We start from the raw sequence: 24,197 nt of genomic DNA, 5'->3' as shown, positions 1-24,197 counted from the left end.
TCACTTGTTTTTATTAGTGCTGTCAAATCATTAAAATGTTTTAAGTACTGTTAACTTTAGTGTGCCTCACAGTGGACATTTTTGGAAGCGCAGTGCAGTTCAGTGATACGGTATCACTAGCGCTTGCAGAGTTGACTCAAATGGCTGTAGTGACGGATCACTAAAAACAATTGATTGAGCGAGTGAATATTTGCTGTTAACAGGACCCGTTAGGCTATAGGACCTTAAATTTGATTGCATTTTGGCACCTGTCTGATATGTTGCATTTATTTATGGAATAATAACAGCTTAGTATAATAACAAAAATCGGTGGAACCAGGGCCAAAAAAAAAAAAAAAAAAAATCCAACAACAAAAACATAAAATTTGAATTTGTCTGTTTGATTACCTAATTAAAATTTTAGTTTCATGCAAAAATATAATTTTAAGTCTGATAGTTAGCTTTGTATTTTACACATACAATCTGTTTTAATTTTCTCTCCTTGCGCTAATGTGGTTTGCCCGCGCAAACTACAAACATAGATATTGATGTTCCGTACACTTTCCGCTTTGATTTTTTTCCCCCCCATCTAATTATACATGAAAGTTCACTTACAAGAACTTCAAAGTGTATAATCATTATTCATTTGAGTCGGGCATCAACCCCCCTAGTGGATCGCTTGATTTGATGGATTCCCGTGCTGTGTGTTTCTTTATTTACGCAGATAAACTCTTCCTATGCAAATGTATGACTGAGCCCTAAAAAAAAAAAAAAAACATGTTTTAGTTGTCTTAATTGCCATGGCTGCTTGGGGAGATATTTAAATGTCGTTAATTGCTCTGTTTGATTACTTTTAATGTGGGGGAATATGTTCAATGTGGCATATGTTTTTTATTTTTTTTTTCCCCCTTTGGAATAACTCCAGGGCACGCTACTTATTATCTCCTTTCCTGCTGACCACATAGTTAAGAGTTTTGGCTTTATGATTGGTGTGACCAGTAAAAGAAAATTGGAACACTTAGCCGAAAATGAAATATGCAATTAATTCTCACCAGGAACTGTTTATAACCAATTTATGTGTTAATTATCTCATGCTGAATGCTATCTTTGATCGGAGTTCAACAGCCCTAAATTGGTCCAAAAACCTCAAGGTTCAAAATTATATCTAAAATGTGGACGTTTAAACATATTTATTTGCAATGTTTTTAAATGTATTATCATTTATTCATGTTTCATAAGAAACGGTCTAAATCTTACATCTTGTAACTGTAATTTAGTGCTTTTCAATTCCGCCATTTTTTTTTCATTATTTTAGAGTTTTTTTTTTTTTTTAATTTACAGGATATTTGTTTTTTTTCTATTTTTTTTCATTTACAGTTGTTGTTTAATATAGGTGTTTTTTCATTCATCATAAGCTTTTTTAATTTATGTGCTTTATGCTGTCATTTGATTTAGAGTATTTTGGCGTTTAATTTCTTCCCTTATTTTTTATTTTAATTTTATGTTTGAATCACAATATCGGCTGCCACGATTAATTAAGTTGATCCTCGGCGATATTAACGTTTACAAAGGCAACTACAATAAATTTCAAATCAATCACTTTGTCATCCGTCCACCAGGGGGCAATGTTTCCCACATGCTTGCGTGACAAAAGCTTCAGCTTTTCTCACCCTATATTATTTACCAGTGTGAAATGGAATTGAGTTTGTTTTTTTTCTTCACACATTTAATTCACAATGACAACTGTGTGTTTGAGATACACAAGGGCCAAACAATTGATTTGCTGGACTTTTAATCATAATAATAAGAAAAAATAATAATAATAATGGGCCGTTGACACAACCTATGTAAAATGCAGACAAAATTTCGGAGGTGGGGACAAAAGGCTCCAAATAGTGACTGGACGATCGGGACCATCTGGTCACTCGATTTAATATATTTATTTTTACATCATCCGTGGAGTACATGGCTGCAAGAATTTCATTGAACCCAATTGCGGGCCAGGACCGACCCGCGGACCTTCTGTTCGACGCCACCGCATTAGAAGATTGTGAAGTGATACAAAATAAAGATAGCTGTTCCTACAACAGATCTCCATTCCCATTGGGTTTCATGAGCACCGGTAAATTCTATCATCCACATTGTTCAACGCTCCGCTATGGCTTCCTCCTTAATTACATCCATCTCCAGCCCAGAGATCATAAAGAAAGTTAAAAAAGTCATCTTTGAGAGCTCCACCTTCCACAGCCGCCAGCATCTCCCCCGCAGGCAAAGAAGAATCAAAACCTTCCTGGCAAAGAAAGTTCACAGTAATTAAAGTGATGTAAGGCTCCCCAAGCATGCGCTTGTCAACGTTGGGTCTCCATATTGACTGCGGAGGAGATGAAAATTTCATGATTCTCGAGGTAGAAATTGGGTCAGACCGCTTGGCTTTCATCAGACCACCAAGTTTCAATCTCCTTAGACCACCGAGTATTCTCCTCCGACCATCTGCTTCAGTCAGATGAACCGGTGCCTGCTCCTGTATTTATTTTGGTCCGGAAGAAGTCCAATCCCAAGGGAAACACTAAAGACGTTCACGGAAAAGTAAATAATTCGCAATATGCTTTTCCCCGGTGATCTTTTCAGCGATAGCCTGAAAATCCGCTCGCGTTGGGATCATTAAAAACGCTGCTTGTGTGTTTTCAGATCCGAGCCGGCGGCTTCGAGTACTCCCCGGGAACTCTTCATATCTACTCGGATAGCTTGCTGACGCTGCCCGCCATCATCGGGATCGGAGGCGGCGGCGGAATGCTCTTATTGGTCATCATCGCTGTGCTCATAGCGTATAAGAGGAAATCCAGAGACGCTGACCGCACCCTGAAACGTCTTCAGCTGCAGATGGACAACTTGGAGTCCAGAGTGGCCCTGGAATGTAAAGAAGGTATCGGCAGCGCACGGCAGCGCACTATTTTAGAAGCACTGCTGTAGAACATGAGACTCTACACACATGAATTTTTAGACAACAATAAAATTTGCCCATGCTTACCTTGCTTGGTGATTACCATTTAGGGTCAACAAACGCTGACTACCATTTAGTTCAAAAATTCAACAATATTCCATAAATAAACCTGAGAGAAGATGTTAGTTCCTATAAGGTCAATCACTTCCTGTTCTTCTTCTTCTTTGATCAGACTGAGCACATTTTATGCTTGACTGTCCCCTATTGTTAAAATGTGAACACCTAAAGATTTCCTTAATTAATAACACAAATTATTTCACGGAGCTCTGCAGTCAGGCCACGGACCCCCTGCGGACCTCACTTTGAGAACCACTGGTCTAAAGCCGTATGTGTTTTTAAGCACAATAAGCCACTCAGCCACTAGGTGGTCCACCAAAACAATTGAGCTGTATGTCAAGATGGTCTTTGCATAAGTGTTTTTTTCTCTTTCTTTATAATACTGCTGTGATATGACATTTTGATTTTGCAATAATGGAATATTCACTCTTTATACACTCTTAATTGGAAATGACCCCAAACTTATTGTTTTTTGGTTTTTTTTGTTGGGTTAGTATAGAAAATTGTGACGCAAACTGTTCAAGCTTGAGCTTCAAGGCAGATATTTTTAGTCGGCCTATTTTTAAAGTCGCTTTACCCGACTTGGTCAATTTTTTTCTTCCGTATTATCATTTTTAGATATCACACTAGAGGATCGCTACCAAAGTAACGTTTCGCTTTCACTCGAGCTTTTGATTACAAGTAAAGCACATGGTTTCTCCTTACTGCTTTAAATGATGGTTTGCTTATTTTACGTAACGTCCGGTGTATAATTTTCTTCAAATCCCTTGTTGAAGCTGAACCTTCATCCGGATAAGTGTTTCAAAAAAAAAAAAAAGCACCAAAACATTAACATGAATGTGCAAACACATTCCGCGCACTTATTCCCACATCTTAAAGAGCCCTTGCTGCCTTCTGCTCTCCCAGCTGTCCTTTAGAAATGGAAAAGTGTGTGTGGGCGGAGAAGCAGATAAAAGAGGCGGACTTGGTGGGGGGGCGAGACAGGGGGCGTGTAGTTCAATCATCAGCGAGCCATTATCACAACACCATGTAAAGGTAACATGAATAAATAGTTACACATTAGAACAGACAAAAGCCAGACGCTTAATTACCATATTACGTATACGCTAATACAGATGGCGGTTTACATTACTGACTCTCAAAATGACTACTAAAATAAAACGGCGGTTGCATTTATTGACCTTTTGTAGAAATCGTCAATCAAATTTAAGATGTGTGAAATTGAAAACGCACCGCGACGGTTTGCCGTCTTTCAACGTTTCCTTCATTTCTTCTTTTTCCCCGTAAGCGTTTGCCGAACTCCAGACAGATATTCATGAGCTAACGCAAGAACTGGATGGCGCCGGAATTCCCTTCCTGGACTATCGCACGTACGCCATGAGGGTGTTGTTCCCCGGCATCGAGGACCACCCGGTGCTCAAGGAGATGGAGGTACGGGTCAGTACACCCTCATCTCATCTTCATATTGAACCATACTAACATCGCATGGAACCAACTTATGGGCTGCTGCACTCATTAACTCACATTAGTTTGCATCATTTAATAATATGCATGCATGTTGGAGTACTTTTTTTTTGGGGTGAATCAAAGTGGTGTGCATAGTAGTAATTATCCAATAACCGCATATACCAGAAACGGTCAAATCTGAGGTTAGAGCAGAGATGAAACGTCATACTTTGTTCATCTTAATCATGTATCCTCTACTTTATTTTAATGTATTCAGTTTTCTCCGTGAATGCAAATGAGTCGGCTCATCATTAGCGGGATCTCACGGGAAAGACACGCGCCATATACTTGGCTTAGTGCACGGGGGGAAGGCTTGTCAGCATCCTCACATGAAAAATAAAATATCAATAAACCTGTTGATTATACAGTCAGACGGAATTTGGATTCGAAATCTGATTTATCAACAGTGCCGCAACCGATTGCAATTTTTCAATCAAATATGAATGAGGTTTATTTTTTCCCAGCAATGGTAAAAAAAACACAAGGTGGTAATAGTTTTGACTAGAGCTGAGCAATATGGCAAAAAAATAAAATCTTAATGTTTGTCAATCACTCTCGACGATTGTGATTTGAATCTTTTTATGGGATGGATGGATGGATAATGGATGGATGGATGGATATGGCTAGTGATGGAAGGTTGGACAGATGAATGAATGGATGGATAAATGTGGCTAATGATGGATGGATGGATATGGCTAGTGATGGAAGGTTGGACAGATGAATGAATGGATGGATAAATGTGGCTAATGATGGATGGATGGACAAATGGATGGATAAATGTGGCTAATGATGGATGGCTGGATGGACGGATGGACGGGCGGGCGGACGTATGGATGGATGGATGTGGCTAGTGATGGAAGGTTGGACAGATGAATGAATGGATGGATAAATGTGGCTAATGATGGATGGCTGGGTGGATGGATGGATGGGTGGACATATGGATGAATGTATGGATGTGGCCAGTGACAGAAGGATGAATGGACAGATGGATGTGACTTATGATGGATGGATGGATGGATGGATGAATGGATCAATGGATGGATGTGGCTAGTGACGGAAGGATGGACATACAGATGAATGGATGGATAAATGTGGCTAATGATGGATGGATGGATGGATGGATGGATGAATGGATCAATGGTTGGATGTGGCTAGTGACGGCAGGATGGACATACAGATGAATGATGGATAAATGTGGCTAATGATGGATGGATGGATGGATGGGTGGATGGATAGCTAGATGGATAGATGGATGATGGATGGATGGATGGATGGATGGATGGATGGATAGCTAGATGGATGATGGATAGATGGATGGATGGATGGATGAATAGCTAGATGTGGCTCATGATGGATGGATGGATAGCTAGATGGATGGATGGATGGATGGAAGGATGAATAGATAGATGTGGCTCATGATGGATGGATGGATGGATGGAAGGATGAATAGATAGATGTGGCTCATGATGGATGGATGGATGGATGGATGGATGGAAGGATGAATAGATAGACGTGGCTCATGATGGATGGATGGATGATGGATAGCTAGATGTTTGGATGATGATGGCTGGAAGGACGGATGGATGGAGGGCTAGATGGACAGACAGACGGCTGCACGGAGGAAATAAATAGCTGAACTTGGGCCTCAAAAGATTATGCTAAAAAAAGAATTCACCCTTACAAATCAAACGCCATTGAAATCTAACGTCGCCTCTAACATTGTGCTTATCTTTCATTTTCATTTCCTCCAAAATGCCCCCCTCTCCTGCACCAATATCAGTCCAAATAACAAGTGGCGGCCCAAGGGAGGATAGCAATTTTAACTAACGTCAAACGTGAGCGATGCGGTTCGGGTGACGGCTGCCGGAAAGCGAAGGCTACAACTACCGAATTGATAAGAAATATGGCAAAACGCTTTGCACAAGCACAGTCTGGAATGAACAACTGTCAGCACTTTAGTACACAGCTTGACAGGCGCTAAATCCCTCCATACAAACCTGAAAGTAGACCTGTACCTATTAAATTGAGCTATAAAGGAATGCTTCATGTTTTACACTTAGGCGTAGTCTTCTTTTCCTGCGGATTTCCCATCCGGTTGCCGGTTTCAAATCTAATCCAGGTTTTCGATTTTTGTTCTTTAAAATAATTAAAATGCTTCGTGTTTTACAGTTAGGCGTAGACTTCTTTTCCTGCCGATTTCCCATCGGGTTGCCGGTTTCAAATCTAATCCAGGTTTTCGATTTTTGTTCTTTAAAATCTTTAAAATACTTCGTGTTTTCCAGTTAGGCGTAGAATTCTTTTCCTGCGGATTTCCCATCAGGTTTCTGGTTTCAGATCTAATCCAGGTTTTCGATTTTGGTTCTTTAAAATCTTTAAAATGCTTCATGTTTTACAGTTAGGCATAGACTTCTTTTCCTGCAGATTTCCCATCGGGTTGCTGGTTTCAAATCTAATCCAGGTTTTCGATTTTGGTTTTTTAAAATGCTTCATGTTTTCCAGTTAGGCGTAGACTTCTTTTCCTGCAGATTTCCTATCGGGTGTCTGGTTTCAAATCCAATCCAGGTTTTCGATTTTTGTTCTTTAAAATCTTTAAAATGCTTCATGTTTTCCAGTTAGGCTTAGACTTCTTTTCCTGCCGATTTCCCATCGGGTTGCCGGTTTCAAATCTAATCCAGGTTTTCGATTTTTGTTCTTTAAAATCTTTAAAATACTTCGTGTTTTCCAGTTAGGCGTAGAATTCTTTTCCTGCGGATTTCCCATCAGGTTTCTGGTTTCAGATCTAATCCAGGTTTTCGATTTTGGTTCTTTAAAATCTTTAAAATGCTTCATGTTTTACAGTTAGGCATAGACTTCTTTTCCTGCAGATTTCCCATCGGGTTGCTGGTTTCAAATCTAATCCAGGTTTTCGATTTTGGTTTTTTAAAATGCTTCATGTTTTCCAGTTAGGCGTAGACTTCTTTTCCTGCAGATTTCCTATCGGGTGTCTGGTTTCAAATCCAATCCAGGTTTTCGATTTTTGTTCTTTAAAATCTTTAAAATGCTTCATGTTTTCCAGTTAGGCTTAGACTTCTTTTCCTGCCGATTTCCCATCGGGTTGCCGGTTTCAAATCTAATCCAGGTTTTCGATTTTTGTTCTTTAAAATGCTTCATGTTTTCCAGTTAGGCGTAGACTTCTTTTCCTGCGGATTTCCCATCGGGTTGCTGGTTTCAAATCGAATCCAGGTTTTCGAGTTTTGTTCTCACACACCCCGCGCGGTCGATGCTTACGATACGGGAAATTCTCGATACTTCGAGGGAGAAAACGGCGATTGAGGAGAAGATAACAGATAAAAAGAATGAGGGGATTAGCGGCGAGGGAGGCGGAGCCAGTGGCTGATAGACAGGCGTCTTCGGGGTGTTTAGTGTGTCGCGCATGAGCGGTGACAGGTGCGGGCCGGTGGGACGAGTCAGCGTGTCACCATCTCTGACACAAACACGTACGATCACGTTACGCCTCCGTGCCTTTTCGCTCCTTTCGCTGTCTTTTGGCTTTCCTTCAAGGGAAGCGGCGTGGCCCTTGATGCCTTGTCCGAATTCGACACTTTTCAAAATAACGACGCCGTTTCAGCAAAGAAAAGTTCAATACGCTTGCAAAACTGTCCTCTGAAGTCCTAACGATTAATTGGCTGCCGAAATGAATTGGCCGATGATGGCTCTTCACACGTCAGCCGAAAATAATCAGCTGTATTTTTCATCAAATCGAAAGCGGTTGATTCAAGTGTTGGAATTTTTTTTTTCTTTAATGGTTAAAATTGTTGACAGGAATGTCTGTGCTCTAACACTAGGAAAACATGGGTTATATTCTTTTTTTTTGACAAGCCTCCAATGAAGAAGCATTTTTTAATATATTTTATGTATTTTGACATTATATATATATATATATATATATATATATATATATATATATATATATACTGTATATATACTGTATATATATATATATAGCCTTTTTTATTTACTCATTTAAAAAACGGGCAATAATTAGACTTTTTGAGCAAACTATGAATAATAGTGATTTCAATACTTACCAAACTAATCTTGATTATTATTTTGGCCATAATTGTGCGGTCATAATATATAAATGCTTTAAATGGGCATCCCTCTGTGTTAACATTGAGCCGATTTGGGCCATTGATCTAGAAACATATACAAAAAAAAGGCATAAAAAAAAACACTTGTAGGAAAAAATAAATAAATAATATATATATATATATATATATATATATATATATATATATATATATATATATATATATATATATATATATATAAGGCTTAAAAAATTAACACTTCTAGAAAAAAAATAAACAATTTTTTTTTTAACAAACTTAACATGTCTGCATATTTAGCACCAACATATTTATGCAAAAATAGATGGATTATTTACAACATAACACCAACAGAATACCGCAGAGTTAAATAGCAGTTCAAACTCAAAAATAATTTTTCAAAAGCATCTTCTGTATTATTTTAGTGAACATATAAACACATTGCAGATCATTCATACATACAATCATAAATATTTAAATCCAATCATACATACCAAATTATATCAAATTTACACATCTTTTATACACAATATTTTTCCATTTAGACATTTTTTCTAAGTATTTTAATGATTTATTTTTAAACTCTGTTTGAGTTTGTCTCCTGATGGCTAGCACAAAAAAAAAAAAAACCGCAGATAAACCGCACTGGACTATAAGGCGGAGGGCTCAAATCACGAGAAAAAAGTCGCAGCTCATAGTCCGCAAAATACGGTATATATAAAAACTAAACCCATTTAACCTGCAAATAACTTGAATACTGTCCTTTTTTTCTGAGCCTTTGTGAAAATTCGCCACGTATACTGTAATAAATGATCATCTCAACTTACATTTCTTCTAAGCACAACAGGAGATTTCCCAATGTGCTTAACAAAGTGTTCCTCTGTGTTCTATTTACTGCGCTCGTTTTGAAATGTTGATTTCTTTGCATATTTCCCCCATATATCATTCATTTATTCAAGTTGTTTGGGAGATTAATGAACAAAAACGAAACGACAGGAATGTGTGTGTGTGCGGGTTGGTTTTTTTTTTTTTGCTATTTTTCCTGTTGTGAAACTATTTTGATCTATTTTGACGTGCCTTTTTTTTTTTCTCCAGGTCCAGGCAAATGTAGAAAAGGCTCTGACTTTGTTTGGCCAACTGCTCACCAAGAAGCACTTCCTGTTGACATTTATAAGAACGCTGGAAGCGCAAAGGTCTGGTTACTTTTTTCCCCTTTTTTATTTCTTCAGTATTTTATTCAAAATGGAATATATATACCGTGTTTTTTCGGATTATAAGACGCAACTTTTTTCTTATGATTTGAGCCCTGCGGCTCGTAGTCCAGACAATCCACCGGTAGAGCAAATGTGTGGATCTGTTCAAGGTGTCAATTTATGGAAGAACTATGAAAGAGAACTTAAAAGATGGGAATCAATTCCTGTGCTCAAAAAGAATTTGAGAAATATCATATTAAATATATAAAAAATCTTTATCAAGCAAAATCTTGTATAAATCTTTGTTTATATTATTTATGTACCGTATTTTCCGCACTATAAGGCGCACATAAAAGCCTTAAGTTTTTTTTTTTAAAAAGCTGATGGTGCGCCTTATAATCAGGTGCGCCTAATATATGGATCAATATTGAGATTGGGATTGGTAGATGGGGAATGAAGTGATAAAGTAAGCTTTACCTCTTTCTTTTGTGTGTTTACATTTGAACAAGGTTGCTCTTATTCACATTGAGTTACAGTATTATGCTATTGGCAGTTTAGAGTTATTATTTGAGTTATTGTTATTACTAGAGTATTACTATATTGTGATTGAAAACGTTTGAAAATGTCAAATTGAGGGTGCGCCTTGTATATGGAAAAAGTTTGAAAATATGTCATTAATTGAGGGTGCGCCTTATAATATGGTGCGCCTTATAGTGCGGAAAATATGGTATGTATGAAGTTCAATTAGTTTATATTTGCAACAAAATAATCAATTAAACAAAGTTGTTGATGTTGAAAAGCTGAAAATATCCATTATCTATCCATTTTATATACACTAATATTTATAAATTAAAAAAACTTCTAGATTCCATTTTTTACAAAAATTTCTGGAAAAATATATGATGTTGCGATCTGCATCCCATAATCCTTCGTGAAAGTCGATTGTCTTTTGTGATTGATCAGCATGAGTTTATGTTAAAAACATTGACATAAACCGTCACAGCTAGTCTTCAGGTCTCCATCAGTTTAAAAATATTCCATTGGTGTGACACCGATCGAATGATTTTAAAGAGATCGAAGCCTGAATATTACTGTATCTTTGAGGGGTGACTTCAATTTTTATGCTTATTTTTTTTTTGTTTTCAGTGTGTAAAACAGAGATTGGCGAGTATTTGTTTGATTTGTTGATTTTATAACAAAACAATACGGAATAAACGTCAACAATTGGTCAACTAAGAGTAATCACTGAAAAATGTTTTTATTTCCCATGATTGTTTGACCATTCAGTGGAAAAATCCCTCGAATATAAGATTCTAAAAATTTTCACCGGCAACACCTGGAAATTGCCCTGGATATCGCGTCCTATTTAAATAAAGTTGTGAATCGTTTATGTGTGGAAAAAAGTACCTAGCATGACTGCATTTATAAAATATATCTATTTTACGTTATCACTCCCGGAAACGTATTTGCAGGTCGTTTTCAATGCGGGACCGAGGGAACGTGGCCTCCTTGATCATGACGGCCCTGCAGGGCGAAATGGAGTACGCCACGGGAGTCCTCAAGCAGCTTTTGTCTGACCTGATTGACAGAAACCTGGAGAGTAAAAACCATCCCAAGCTGCTACTCAGGAGGTCAGGAAGACAAACGCTAATGCTTCAGAAGCTGCATGAGGTGCTGAAAATGGAAGATTGTGAGGGAAAAAGGACAAAAACGTCTCGAAACGAAGACACGCAAAAACGCGAATCACAAAAAGCGTTTTGGCCTATCAATCGGATGTTGTTTTTTTTCATAATCCTGACGAGTAATAAAAATCCAAGCGTTTATCCGAGCGTTTTCATCCCGCAAAGCCCTCATGCACTGACTTAATCGTCGCTTTGCAAAGTTTAGACAAAAAGACTTCCATTTTCACACTTATTGGTTTGGTTTTTAATTGTCTTTCGGCCGAAAAACTGAAAATGGATTTTTTTGCTATTTTTTGATTGAAAATGTTCAGTTTCTCAAAATTGTGCACCCTTATTTTTTCCTCGCCCTTCAAATTATAAAAAAGTACAGTGGACCCCCACCATACGAAATGAATCCGTGAATGAATGAATTCGACGGGCAATAGAAACTTAGCTAATTAGCTAATGCGTGCAAAACCCCAGGTAAAAACATCAAAATTGTATAAGCCTATTCAAAATTAGTTACTAAATGGTAAAGTAAGTACTACTTATAGATATAATACTTATGTATATAATTAAATAACATCACAAAACGAAAAATATATAAAGGAAAAATGACATTTTATTTACCTTTGGAGTGACGTGACTTGAGCTAGTTACGGCCATATTCTGGATATTTGAACAAGCTAAATGCCGGCAGTTAACACCCGGCGACCAAATGCCTAGCGAATGAGCGCAGTGACGCAATTTTTCACATCCGGTGGGATTGTAGCACTACGTACGCACACTGATTGCCCAGTTTGAATTTTGTAATTGTTGTTGATGCTGTAAAGCGAGAAAAAAAGCTGTGAAGAGGGGATGAAAAACTTAGTGCTCCACTTCGTAATGTGAACAAAACGTAAGCCAGGGATGCCGTAACCCGGGGGTCCACTGTAGTGTTAAAGAAGTGGTAACTGGTTTTTTTTTACTGTATCTTGTATTTATATAAAAATATATCTGTGTAGCAATATTAATATATAATATAATACAAGAATACTGTATGTAAAAGGGGTAGAAACGAATTAATTTTATTTCTTCCAACTTTTCAAACAGAGCATGTTTTTTGTGATGTCTGGCTTTATTTTCAATATATTTTTCTTTTGTTTTCTTTCATTGATATTTCTGATATATATATATATATACATATATATATATATATATATATATGTTCAAAATAAATCATACATTCATGGGTTTTTTTTTGTTTGTGTACCAGAACGGAGTCTGTTGCTGAGAAAATGCTGACCAACTGGTTTACATTCCTTTTGTATAAATTCCTCAAGGTAAGGATTGAATTTGGTGTACTTGCAGATTATTTTCCCTCTCATAGCTGAAAACGGGCTGAAACATTCTTACATGAAATTTCTGTTCTGCCCATTGTCAAATGTGTCTCGATATTCCTCAAGAGCCGATCAGTAAATCGGTAAGCGAGTCTGCATCACTGATTGCAGTATATATATATATATATAAATATATATATAAATTTGGAGCCTTGGCTCATGAGGATTTTCACACTCTACTTTGATTAGTATGAAAGTGTAACGTGTCCTCATCTGCCACTGTAATCCTAATCCAATTGTTGCGCAATAGTTCCCAAAGATGTATTGTAAACACACAAACAAATTTGTCCCTTTTGTGTGGGGAAACTTTGCGACAACTATAACGAGACTTTTTTGAAATGTACACGAACTTCATCCACAGTGTCAAGTGTGACCAAAATGTATTTTTGCGGACGCACGGTTGTTGGCAATTTCCGCCTTTCACCCTCGCGCTTGATAGAGCCGCAACCATCATTACAGTACAAGCCTAAATCGTAAATGTCAGCGTACAACTTAATGAGGGCAGCGTGTGCAGCAAAGGCGAATCATGTGGCCGGGCGTGCATGCGTAGGAAGGCCAAAGCTGAAGGGACAACAAATAACGGTGATATGTGCGCTCGCTCCTTCTCGTTAGCAGCTGCTCTCATAATTGGCCTGGTTACTAACGAGCTTCTTAAAGTACATGGCAGGAGGGAGTTAGGGAGATGAGAGGTGACTGGCCGAAGAGCAAGAGAAGAACAGACGAAGGAATTTACACGTTCATCATAGATACAGGACAGATATGGTCCAAAAATCAAATGGCGATTTTCGCCAGTCGTTCTCCACGATTACGATTTTCATCGATTTTAATCGAGGTGATTGAACCAGCAAACATTTATCCAAAGGTTTGATGTATTAAGAATAAAGCATGAAGAAAATATTTTGACAACAATAATATATGCGTTTTTGCATTTTTCATAACTTGTGCATAACCTGCTTAAATGTCATAATTCTTTTATTCAATCCCAAGTACATATCTTTCAAGAATTAAATCCGAGGTATTTATTGTTTTATTTATATATTTATCTCTCTGGGAATTTCAATTTGGCAGCTTTGAATTTATGTCATTTTTTGAGATGGATCCATGCATTCCAATGTAATTTTTCTGTTGAAATGCTATTTGAACTACAATTTGAACCTTTTGATTTTTATACTTAAAGTAACTAGTTACATACACATAATATTACTGTCATTGAAATGTCAGGAATTACACTACTAATGCATTACAATTGGATTACTCTCACCAACATACTTGGAAATATATATTATGCTCATTACACAGCCAGTGGAATGACCCTAAACTAAAGTAAACTTACATGCTCAAAATCGTCCCAAAATAAATATTAGCAGTCCTTGGACTTGTAAATGACGCCTAGATCGATGGATATGTAAAATACATACGTGCAAGTTAGATGACCTAAACAAAGTTCTCTGCATACCAACAATACACCAGCGGTAACCAAATGAACTACATTCATGTTATCATATTCTAAAGTGATGGAGGGTCAGAAAATGGGAATTGGGATGGGCTTTTTTTTTTTAAAGAAAATAGCTTGGCCAAACGTTTGTGAGGGGAAAAAACTACACATAGGAAACAGACTAAGGCAATATGTTTTCAAAAATAAAATGAATTGTAGGTCAAAGCAGTCAAGTGGATTCATTTTCACAGAAAAAACGTGGCCATGAATAGCCATGACTTGTGTCCTCTCCTTTCTTGTCCTTCCTTTTATTCAAAATAATTGATGAATAATGACAGAGTTGTTAAGCAATTTTCTGTAATTAAAAGAAAGTGGGACTCAAGCGAGATAGTTAAATGATTGGGAAGAACAAATTGCCACCTTCATTCAGTTCATGCTCACGCTTTACTGTAGCTTTAGCCATATAAAGCTGGTACTATATTAACAAATGGGTTATGTTAATAATGATTATCCTCCAATAAAGAAACATTATTCCTCCGCGAGCCTGATTATTTCATCAAAGCTGATAATTGACATTGAAACGAAGAGCAAAATCAGTCGTGATCATCGCCGTGATCATCGTCGTCGTCATCGTTGTCGTCATTGTCTTCGCCGTCATCATCGCCGTCGTCATGTTTGTCACGATCCCCGTCATCATCGTTATCGTCGACATCGTCGTCGTCGCCATTATCGTCATCTTGTCATCGTCGTCATCATCTTTGTCGTCAACGTCATCAGCGTCGTCATCATCGTCGTCATGTTTGTCATCATCTTTGTTTGTCATAATCATCGTTATCGTCGACATCGTCGTTGTCGTCATCGTCTTAGTCGTTGTCACCATTTTCGTCCTTGTCATCATTGCCATCGTTATTGTCATCGTTGTCATCGTCATCTTCGTCGTCAAGGTCGTCATCGTCTTCATAGTCGTGATCGTCGTCATGATAATCGTCGCTGTCATGTTTGTCATTATACTTGTCACAATCATCGTTATCGTCGACATCGTTGTCGTGATCATCGTGGTTATAGTCGTCGTTGTCATGTTTGTCGTCATCTTTCTTTGTCTGTCATAATCGTCGTTATCTTCGACATCGTCGTCATTGCAACATTGTCATTGTTGTCATCTTCGTCATCATCGTCATGATCATCGTCATCATTTTCGTCTTTGTAATCTTGTAATCGTGCCACCCTCGGTTGAAGACAATGACAACAACGAGGGCGACAACGATGATGACGATGATGACAATGGTGATGGCAATGACGATGATGACGAAGACAATGACGATGATGAATATGATGAAAAGGATGGCGATAACAACGATGACAACAACGATGATGACGATGACAATTAGCTGATGATAATGATGACGACAATGAGGATGACGATGACGACATCCAATGCAGTCTTGGAACCGCAAACCAAAGTTATTTAAAGGGTCCATAAGATGATATAATGTTAAAAAAATCAAAACATCGAGACAGTTCCAATTTCTTTGTCCTTTACGCCGGGTAAGTCTGACATAGGGAGGGCAAGATGGTGGTTAGACGTGGAAATCGCTAACTAATTGCTCTTGGTTTGTTTGGACGCCAAAGGTCTTTGTTTAAATACAATCTCACCGTCCGTAATGTCACATTAATAAAACGTAAAACGCCGACGTGTGCCTTCACACAGCGGTCACACATTTGCAGCCGCATTAAAATAACAAATTTGACTGTGACGTTATTCACAGCCATTACCATTGTGTTTTGACCAATGTCATGCTAATAGACTTTCAACAGGCAGCGTGAAATAGAAAGCGCTTTCATGGAATTTGAAGGATTTTTGGCTTGTGATGCGGCCACAAGGTTTCACTCTACATGTATAGAAAAAAAAATATTACAACCTTCTGCGAACGAGACCTTCTATGCATAATTGAAAGCTGATTTTTGTTACGTTCACGATTTAAAACCCCCAAATCATTTGCGATTGAGTCACGATCAATGTACTTTACTTCCTGAAGGTTGCTTCCCTAACAAACTGTTTTTTTTTCCCCGACTAGCGTTTGCAAGTTCAATTATGCTGTACATGAGGTACTTTCTTTATCTGTGTTCTCCCCTTGACCAGGAATGCGCAGGCGAGCCTCTTTTCATGCTTCACTGTGCCATCAAGCAACAGATGGAGAAAGGACCCATAGACGCCATCACGGGAGAGGCTCGTTATTCTCTTAGCGAGGACAAGCTCATCAGGCAACAGATTGACTACAAAACGCTGGTCAGTAAACTTAATGTGCCCGTCTACTTTTGGCTTCAAACGCTCGTCCGATCGGTGTTAAAGTTAACAAATCAACGGTAGCCACGTGGGAGCAATCCTTTCTTTATTTGTCTAGTGGAATCTTGAGCCGCCTGTTACGGCCATTCATTTATTATACGTTTCTTTTGTCAATCCATCAATCAATGAAATTTTATTTGCATGGCCCTGAATCACAGAAGTCTCAAAGGGCCTCACAGATGAAAAGAGACTTTCGAAAAAAGAAGTCATGCAGAGACGTCTTTTCGGCGTAAGGAACACAACAGCATCCCGCTGTCAAAGTTCCCAGAAGGGGAAGGAAAAATTCAAAAACCCCAATTTGGGGAAAATTTGAAACTTTCAGAAGGGACCACAGGTGGGAGGGGCCACCTTCCAGGCCCACAGCTTGAATTGGATGCTGCATGTGTAAAGTAAAAAACAGCGTCCACTGTCAAAGCTCCCAGAAGGGCAAGGAAAAACTCCAAAACCCCAATTTGGGGAAAATCTGAAACCTTCAGAAGGGACCACGGGTGGGAGGAGCCCTCTTCCAGGCCCAAAGCTTGAAGTGGATGCTGCGTGTACCAAATACAGACAAATAGATACACATTACGGACAAATACAGGTGCACAATATAGATTACCAAAATTATTATTATTATTATTAATAAAACACTTTTTAAAGATTTGTTCACAAATGAAGGAAAGTAAAATGTAACTACCGTAAAATTATTATTATTTTTTTTCTCATGAACATCAAGTGTCTGAGGTGTCCTGGCTGGTTCACCAATTTTATCAAATGCTAAATTATGGTTACCTTAATAATCACAACCAGTGCTTTCATGAGATTAAATAATCAAGAGATTTGTTGGTTGAGATCTGTGATTAATCGATGTAATTTATCTTATTATTTTCATCTCAAAAACGCTCAACCTCTTAGTTTTTAAATGATTTGTGTTAGATGCATTATGTTGTTGCGGGAAATCAAGGATTGATATACGACAAAAAAGGATGCATAGGGTATCAAATTAGAGATATACAAAATCATATATCATATATAAAATCCTTTTAAGCCTTGTAAATGACAATGATATTGCTCATTTCACATTCAAATTGATGTTCTTCACAGATATGCGGAAAAAAACGGTCCGTGTTGAGTCATGCGGTTATAAGTCGAGCTCGCTAATATGGCGGTTGAAAATGAGGAAGAAAAAAAATTTGACATATACTCGAAGAAAAACAGTTATGAATCATTAGCAGCATATCATCACAGAGTTTTTGCTATGCCTTGCTACGTTAGCATCTTTGTTGCTATCGTTAGCGGTGACCGAAAAGCTGTCTGCTTTGCATTGATGTGGTAGGCTAAACTTGAGCTGCTTCTGCACTCAGAAAGCCCCTTCTTACAAAGAATACATATCAAAGTTGCCATTTTTTGTTTTGTACATCATAAAGTTACAGATTAAAACTAAGATTAAACCAGTAAAACATTTGAACTTCATCCGTCACCCCTAACCACAACAATAAACTATATTTACATGATTTTGAAGCTGTTTTCATTGAACATCTTGACACTATCCCCCCCTCGTTTGTTCCATCTGCCAGACGCTGCACTGCGTGAACCCGGAGAACGAGAATGCCTCAGAGGTGACCGTTAAGTGTCTGAATTGTGACACCGTCACTCAGGTCAAAGAAAAGCTGCTCGACGCCGTCTATAAAGGAAGCCCGTACTCTCTCAGACCTAAGGCGTCCGATATGGACTTGGGTAAGACACAAGAGCAAATCAAGCATCTATTAATTATGACAGATGCGCAGCGCTCGTTGTTTTTCCTCAAAAGGATCCCAAAGGCTAGTCCCCCGATTTGTAATATCAAATACAAGCAGGAAAATAGTTTCCCCTCTAATCTAATATCATAGGCTGGCCAAGTCTGCTGATAATGCTTACTTACAGGGATGCACTTTTCCCTTTGGATACAATAATGTAATAATTGAAATATTGCACTTCTCGGAAGCAATATAAACCTATTTTGTTGTCTATTATATTTTCCAATATACACCTTTTGGATCCATTCACATTTATTGTATACAACTGAAATGTTCTGATGTCTGCTAATGGATATTTTCAGATTTAATGTCGAAATTAAAAAGTATTTATTCATTGCGCGTTAAAGGGGTCTTGAAATTGTTAGAGCATTCATGCACTTTTATGACATGCATTATAGTAATTGGTTTTGAAATGCATTACACGCTTCCTGTAATTGTCCATCAATTGTCAATATTCAAATCTTGTGTAGACTAGAGAGAGACTATGTACTAATTCGGTGCTTTCTCGGTTATTTTTTGCATGGACCTTGCTCGGAAAGATAGCATAAATAAGATTATTATTCATAAAAATTTTATGAGTATACCTGAAACCATCCTTATAAACATTAAAAAAAAAAGGTAAAAGCAAAATAAATCAATTTTCAACAACTACTTTTTTTGCAGTGTTTATGCAGGTTACAGGTTAGTCTAAAACTGAAAAAAAAAACAAGTGCATCAGTGCCAAAAAAAAAGATGTCAATCCTTATGTTTTTGCAATTATGCTTTTTGACATGAATCATAAAAAAAGCAGTAAAAATCAACTTTCAACAACAACTTTTTGCGACATTCATACAGATTACGGTTTAGTCTAAAACAGAAAAAAACAGCAAGTGCATCAAAGTGCATTAAGAAAAAAATGATGCCACTCATTTTATTGCAATTGCACTTTTACCACTAACGAAAGAAAAAAGCAGTTTAAATCAACTTTCAACTGTCAGCTACTTTTTTACAGCAATTATACAGGCTACAGGCTAGTCTAAAACTGAAAAAAAAATTACCAAGTGCATTAAAGTGTTGGAAATTGAAATGCTTGCCAATGGTTATTTTACCAATCTTTGTATAAAGCCTCTGCCCTCACTAAAAACACACCAGCGCCATCTCAAGGCAAACAAATGAACTGCATTCATATTGTCAACTGCTACAATTAAAACGATTAAATCCAAGAGTTTAGGAGTGTTTTTTGTTTTTAATTATTCATTAAATGATGTACTTTGAATACTATGATTAATTTACACTCGTGCAATTCAAATAAGTTTTTGGATGCATTTTTATGATTTATTAATGTTATTCATTTCAAGGTTTTAGGGGCATGTTTGGAGTATGGAACGGATTTGTTTGTTTACATGTAAAAAGCAACTTATTTACAAAAAAAAAATCACGTTATTCAATTACTCCCAGAAGGAATAATTTACACAAGAGTTAGTAGTGTTTTTGAGAAGGACCGTCCTAACTTTATATTCTCTTCCATTTCCTTTGGAAAAAAAAAACCAAAACTAATCCTCTCCGCCCGAAGAATGGCGTCAAGGTCGAATGGCCCGAATTATTCTGCAGGATGAAGACGTCACAACCAAGATAGACAATGACTGGAAAAGACTCAACACTCTGGCTCACTATCAGGTACGCTAGCATAAATACGGGCTAAAAAATGCAGAAGCGCACTGCGGGGTAATAACATTTCGGCCGCCGCGTTTAATGTGTAGGTTACAGATGGCTCGGTGATCGCGCTGGTGCCAAAGCAGAACTCGGCCTATAACATCTCCAACTCATCTACCTTCACCAAGAGCCTCAGCAGATACGGTAGCGGCCTTCTTATTGACTTGATCCCCATCTCTCTGTTTATGACGGCCGCAATCATAGCCCCCGTTCTTCTTTTTTTGCGCTCGGTCAATGGCGATCCTTTTTATCCCGCGCCATGGCCCCAGGCCAAGGCTGTTTAATGGCTATTTCGAAGCGCTCTGTAAATGAGAGGCAGAAAAGAAGATGCCTCAATACCTTACCTGACAAAGAAGCGAAGGCGGGTGAGGATGAGTGGCAGCCGGTGATGGGCGCAAGCGACGACTCAATGTGCTGGAAAAAAAAAGAAAGAAACTATTTGAAATACAGATCAAGGGAGCGATTACGCTCTGGTAAAATTGGAAACATATTTTAGGAGGTACAGGAGCTATCCGAGCCAGGACTAGGATCGTATTTTTCGCACTATAAGGCGCACCGGATTATAAGGCGCACCCTCAATTAATGACATATTTCAAAACTTTTTCCATATATAAGGCGCACCGGATTATAAGGCGCACCCTCAATTAATTACATATTTTAAAAGTTTTTCCATATATAAGGCGCACCGGATTATAAGGCGCGCCCTCAATTAACGACATATTCTAAAACTCTTTCCATATATAAGGTACACCGGATTATAAGGCGCACCCTCAATTAATGACATATTTTAAAAGTTTTTCCATATATAAGGCGCACCGGATTATAAGGCGCACCCTCAATTAATTACATATTTTAAACGTTTTTCCATATATAAGGCGCACCGGATTATAAGGTGCACCCTCAATTAATGACATATTTTAAAACTTTTTCCATATATAAGGCACACCGGATTATAAGGCGCACCCTCAATTAATTACATATTTTAAAAGTTTTTCCATATATAAGGCGCACCGGATTATAAGGCGCACCCTCAATTAATGATTTATTTAAAAAAAAAATTCCATATATAAGGCGCACCCTCAACTAATGACACATTTTCAAACTTTTTCCATATATAAGGCGCACCGGATTATAAGGCGCACCCTCAATTAATGACATATTTTCAAACTTTATCAATCACAATATAGTAATACTCAAAGTAATAATAATAACTCAAATAATAACTCCAAACTCTCAATAGCATTATAACTCAATATGAGCAACCTTGTTCAAGTGTAAACACAAAAGAAAGAGGTAAAGCTTACTTTATCACTTTGTTCCCGATCTACGAATCCCATGATTGATCCATATATAAGGCGCACCTGATTATAAGGCGCACCATCAGCTTTTTACAAAAAATAAGGCTTTTAGGCGCGCCTTATAGTGCGGAAAATACGGTACTCAAAATCTCAAACCCATATTACCATTGACATAAATCAATTAGCATAGTTTGTACACACAAACAGATCTTCATAGTAGTGATGGGACTTTTAGCTCTTTACCCCAGTTTCCACCAAGAAATCTACTCTACTCTATTGTACTCTACTCTACTCAACAATAGAGTAGAATAGAATAGATTTCTCAGTGGAAACCAAGCTTTTGTTTCTTTGAATCCCAAGGATGTATTTGTATGTGTTTTCTTTTTTTTCTGCTTTCAAGTCATGAAAATATTCAATCCTGGTACTTTTTTTTTTAAACAATAAATACCGGTATGTTTTTTTTTTTCCAGGACACTTTAAATGATTATTTCAATTCTTGCACTGTGCACCTGTAGGTCGGGATCCTATTCAGGGTTTGATTACCTTGCCTAATACACCAACTCGAAATTGGAGTAATATCACTTTTTTGGGGCGAAAAGCTGCTGTAAGTGCTGCTATATTTTTTTAGGAGCATATTAAAACCACTGAAAGCGAACGTTGTGGAGAAAAATAGGCCATTATCTATTTTCATCATTTCAAAATTTATCTCATTAAAGGTGAGGTCAATGATGATGTGTGAATAAGGGCAAGATTGTCTTTATACAAAGCAACTCATCAGATTGACCTTCATAGTAAAAGTATGAGCCATCCATGCAAATAATCACCATCAATATGTCCTACTGTTTGGGCTGCTTTATTATTCATGTGTTATAGAACATTTCCCGGAGTTCATACCCCCCCCCCAAAAAAAAATAATCTGCACTTTTTGTAGTTTATTTTCCGTGCTAATGTTACTGGTGTTGCGTTTGGAATTAAAGCCTCTGTGCCTTGACAGAAAACACAACAGACTGCCACCCCCCCCCCCCCGACCCCCCCTTTCCCCCCTTCCCCTCTAACATACATTTCTCTCTCATCTCCAGCATCGCCATTCATCTGCCTCCATCTTTTTCCTCACATACAAGATCAGCAGCATCCTCCGCCGATCTCCCTTCTTACCTCACCTCTCCATTTCCGTCTCCCCGTCGCTATCGTTCCTAACAGAGCGGTCGCAGATTCGCATCTCCTTGCTTAGCGCTAATCAACTTTGACACCCTCGCCATGAATAATAAAACACACAGAGGACAGACAATGAAGGAGGCAGAGCGCCATACTATAAAGACAAGATGAAATGAAACCGCCATGCTTTTTAAGTAGCGTTCGCTCGTCGCCGGGGAATACTCGTATATTCTCTTTAAAACCTTTACGCCAAACGCGGGAAGTAGAAGAATGAACCGGAATGAATGAGAGATCCCGAATGTTTTTGGACTTGCGTTTGTGGCTCCAGAGAGCATGCTGAGAACAGCCAGTAGTCCAGACAGTCTTCGATCCCGAACGCCCATGATCACCCCGGACCTGGAGAGCGGAACTAAATTGTGGCATCTGGTGAAGAACCACGACCATTCGGACCAAAGGGAGGGCGACCGGGGCAGCAAGATGGTGTCTGAGATCTACCTCACCAGGCTCTTGGCAACAAAAGTAAGTGATAGCAGAGCAAAGTTCATTTGGTTTGATTCTGGTCTAACAAACTCTAGCGCAGGTCCTCGGTCCGGTTGCTATTCACATGCAATATACGATTAGAGAATTAGCGCCGTCAAGAGATTTAAAAAAATGAAAGATTAAATATTTAAGATCCGGGGTTAATTGATCTAATTACAGTATTTCCGCACTATAAGGCGCACTGGATTATAAGGCGCACCCTCAATTAATGACATATTTTAAAACTTTTCCCATATATAAGGCGCACCGGATTATAAGACGCACCCTCAATGACTGACATATTTTAAAACCTTTTCCATATATAAGGCGCACTGGATTATAAGGCGCACCCTCAATTAATAACATATTTTAAAACTTTTTCAATCACAATATAGTAATAAAGTAATAACAATAATGAAGTGAAGTGATAAAGTAAGCTTTACCTGTTTCTTTTGTGTGTTTACGCTTGAACAAGCTTGCTCATATTGACGTTGAGTTATTATGAGTTTAAGAGTTATTATTTGAGTTATTATTGTTGTTACTTTGAGTATTACTATATTGTGATTGAAAAAGTTTGAAAATATGCCATTAATTGAGGGTGCGCCTTATAATCCGGTGCGCCTTATATATGGAAAAAGTTTTTAAATATGTCATTAACTGAGGGCGCGCCTTATAATGCGGTGCGCCTTATAGTGCGGAAAATACGGTGCTTCCATTTTTGAACAGAAACTTGAGCGACCTCTGCTAGTTAACGGTTGACACATATATACTCTAGCACATATTATCACTATATTTCCGCATTGCTGGATCGTTAATTCACGAGAAATTGTACAATAACAATAATGAAGTGAAGTGATAAAGTAAGCTTTACCTGTTTCTTTTGTGTGTTTACGCTTGAACAAGCTTGCTCATATTGACGTTGAGTTATTATGAGTTTAAGAGTTATTATTTGAGTTATTATTGTTGTTACTTTGAGTATTACTATATTGTGATTGAAAAAGTTTGAAAATATGCCATTAATTGAGGGTGCGCCTTATAATCCGGTGCGCCTTATATATGGAAAAAGTTTTTAAATATGTCATTAACTGAGGGCGCGCCTTATAATGCGGTGCGCC

At 37.9% G+C, this 24,197-nt stretch overlaps 1 protein-coding gene across 2 annotated transcripts in view; it reads left to right on the top strand.

The window, feature by feature from the left end:
* The window catches only part of LOC148428312 (plexin-A1-like), a 246,596-nt gene that overhangs the window by 211,153 nt on the left and 11,246 nt on the right, over positions 1 to 24,197 (top strand). The window contains exons 20-29 of one of the 2 annotated variants that reach the window (XM_088439610.1): positions 2,668 to 2,902; positions 4,326 to 4,468; positions 9,727 to 9,824; positions 11,297 to 11,455; positions 12,741 to 12,807; positions 16,440 to 16,586; positions 18,200 to 18,359; positions 19,971 to 20,074; positions 20,158 to 20,254; positions 22,892 to 23,082. In XM_088439610.1, the coding sequence (XP_088295736.1) occupies positions 2,668 to 2,902; positions 4,326 to 4,468; positions 9,727 to 9,824; positions 11,297 to 11,455; positions 12,741 to 12,807; positions 16,440 to 16,586; positions 18,200 to 18,359; positions 19,971 to 20,074; positions 20,158 to 20,254; positions 22,892 to 23,082 (1,401 nt within the window). Of the gene's footprint in view, positions 1 to 2,667; positions 2,903 to 4,325; positions 4,475 to 9,726; positions 9,825 to 11,296; positions 11,456 to 12,740; positions 12,808 to 16,439; positions 16,587 to 18,199; positions 18,360 to 19,970; positions 20,075 to 20,157; positions 20,255 to 22,891; positions 23,083 to 24,197 lie in introns of both variants that reach the window. The other variant, XM_088439605.1, reaches the window with a different exon arrangement.

Source organism: Hippichthys cyanospilos, chromosome 2 (assembly GCF_059441005.1).
Source record: "Hippichthys cyanospilos isolate Australia breed blue-spotted pipefish chromosome 2, RoL_Hcya_1.0, whole genome shotgun sequence".
In the NCBI taxonomy this organism is placed as follows: Eukaryota; Metazoa; Chordata; class Actinopteri; order Syngnathiformes; family Syngnathidae; genus Hippichthys; species Hippichthys cyanospilos.
The sequence above is the reverse complement of the archived record's forward strand: the minus strand, read 5'-3'. Positions and strand labels throughout refer to the sequence as shown.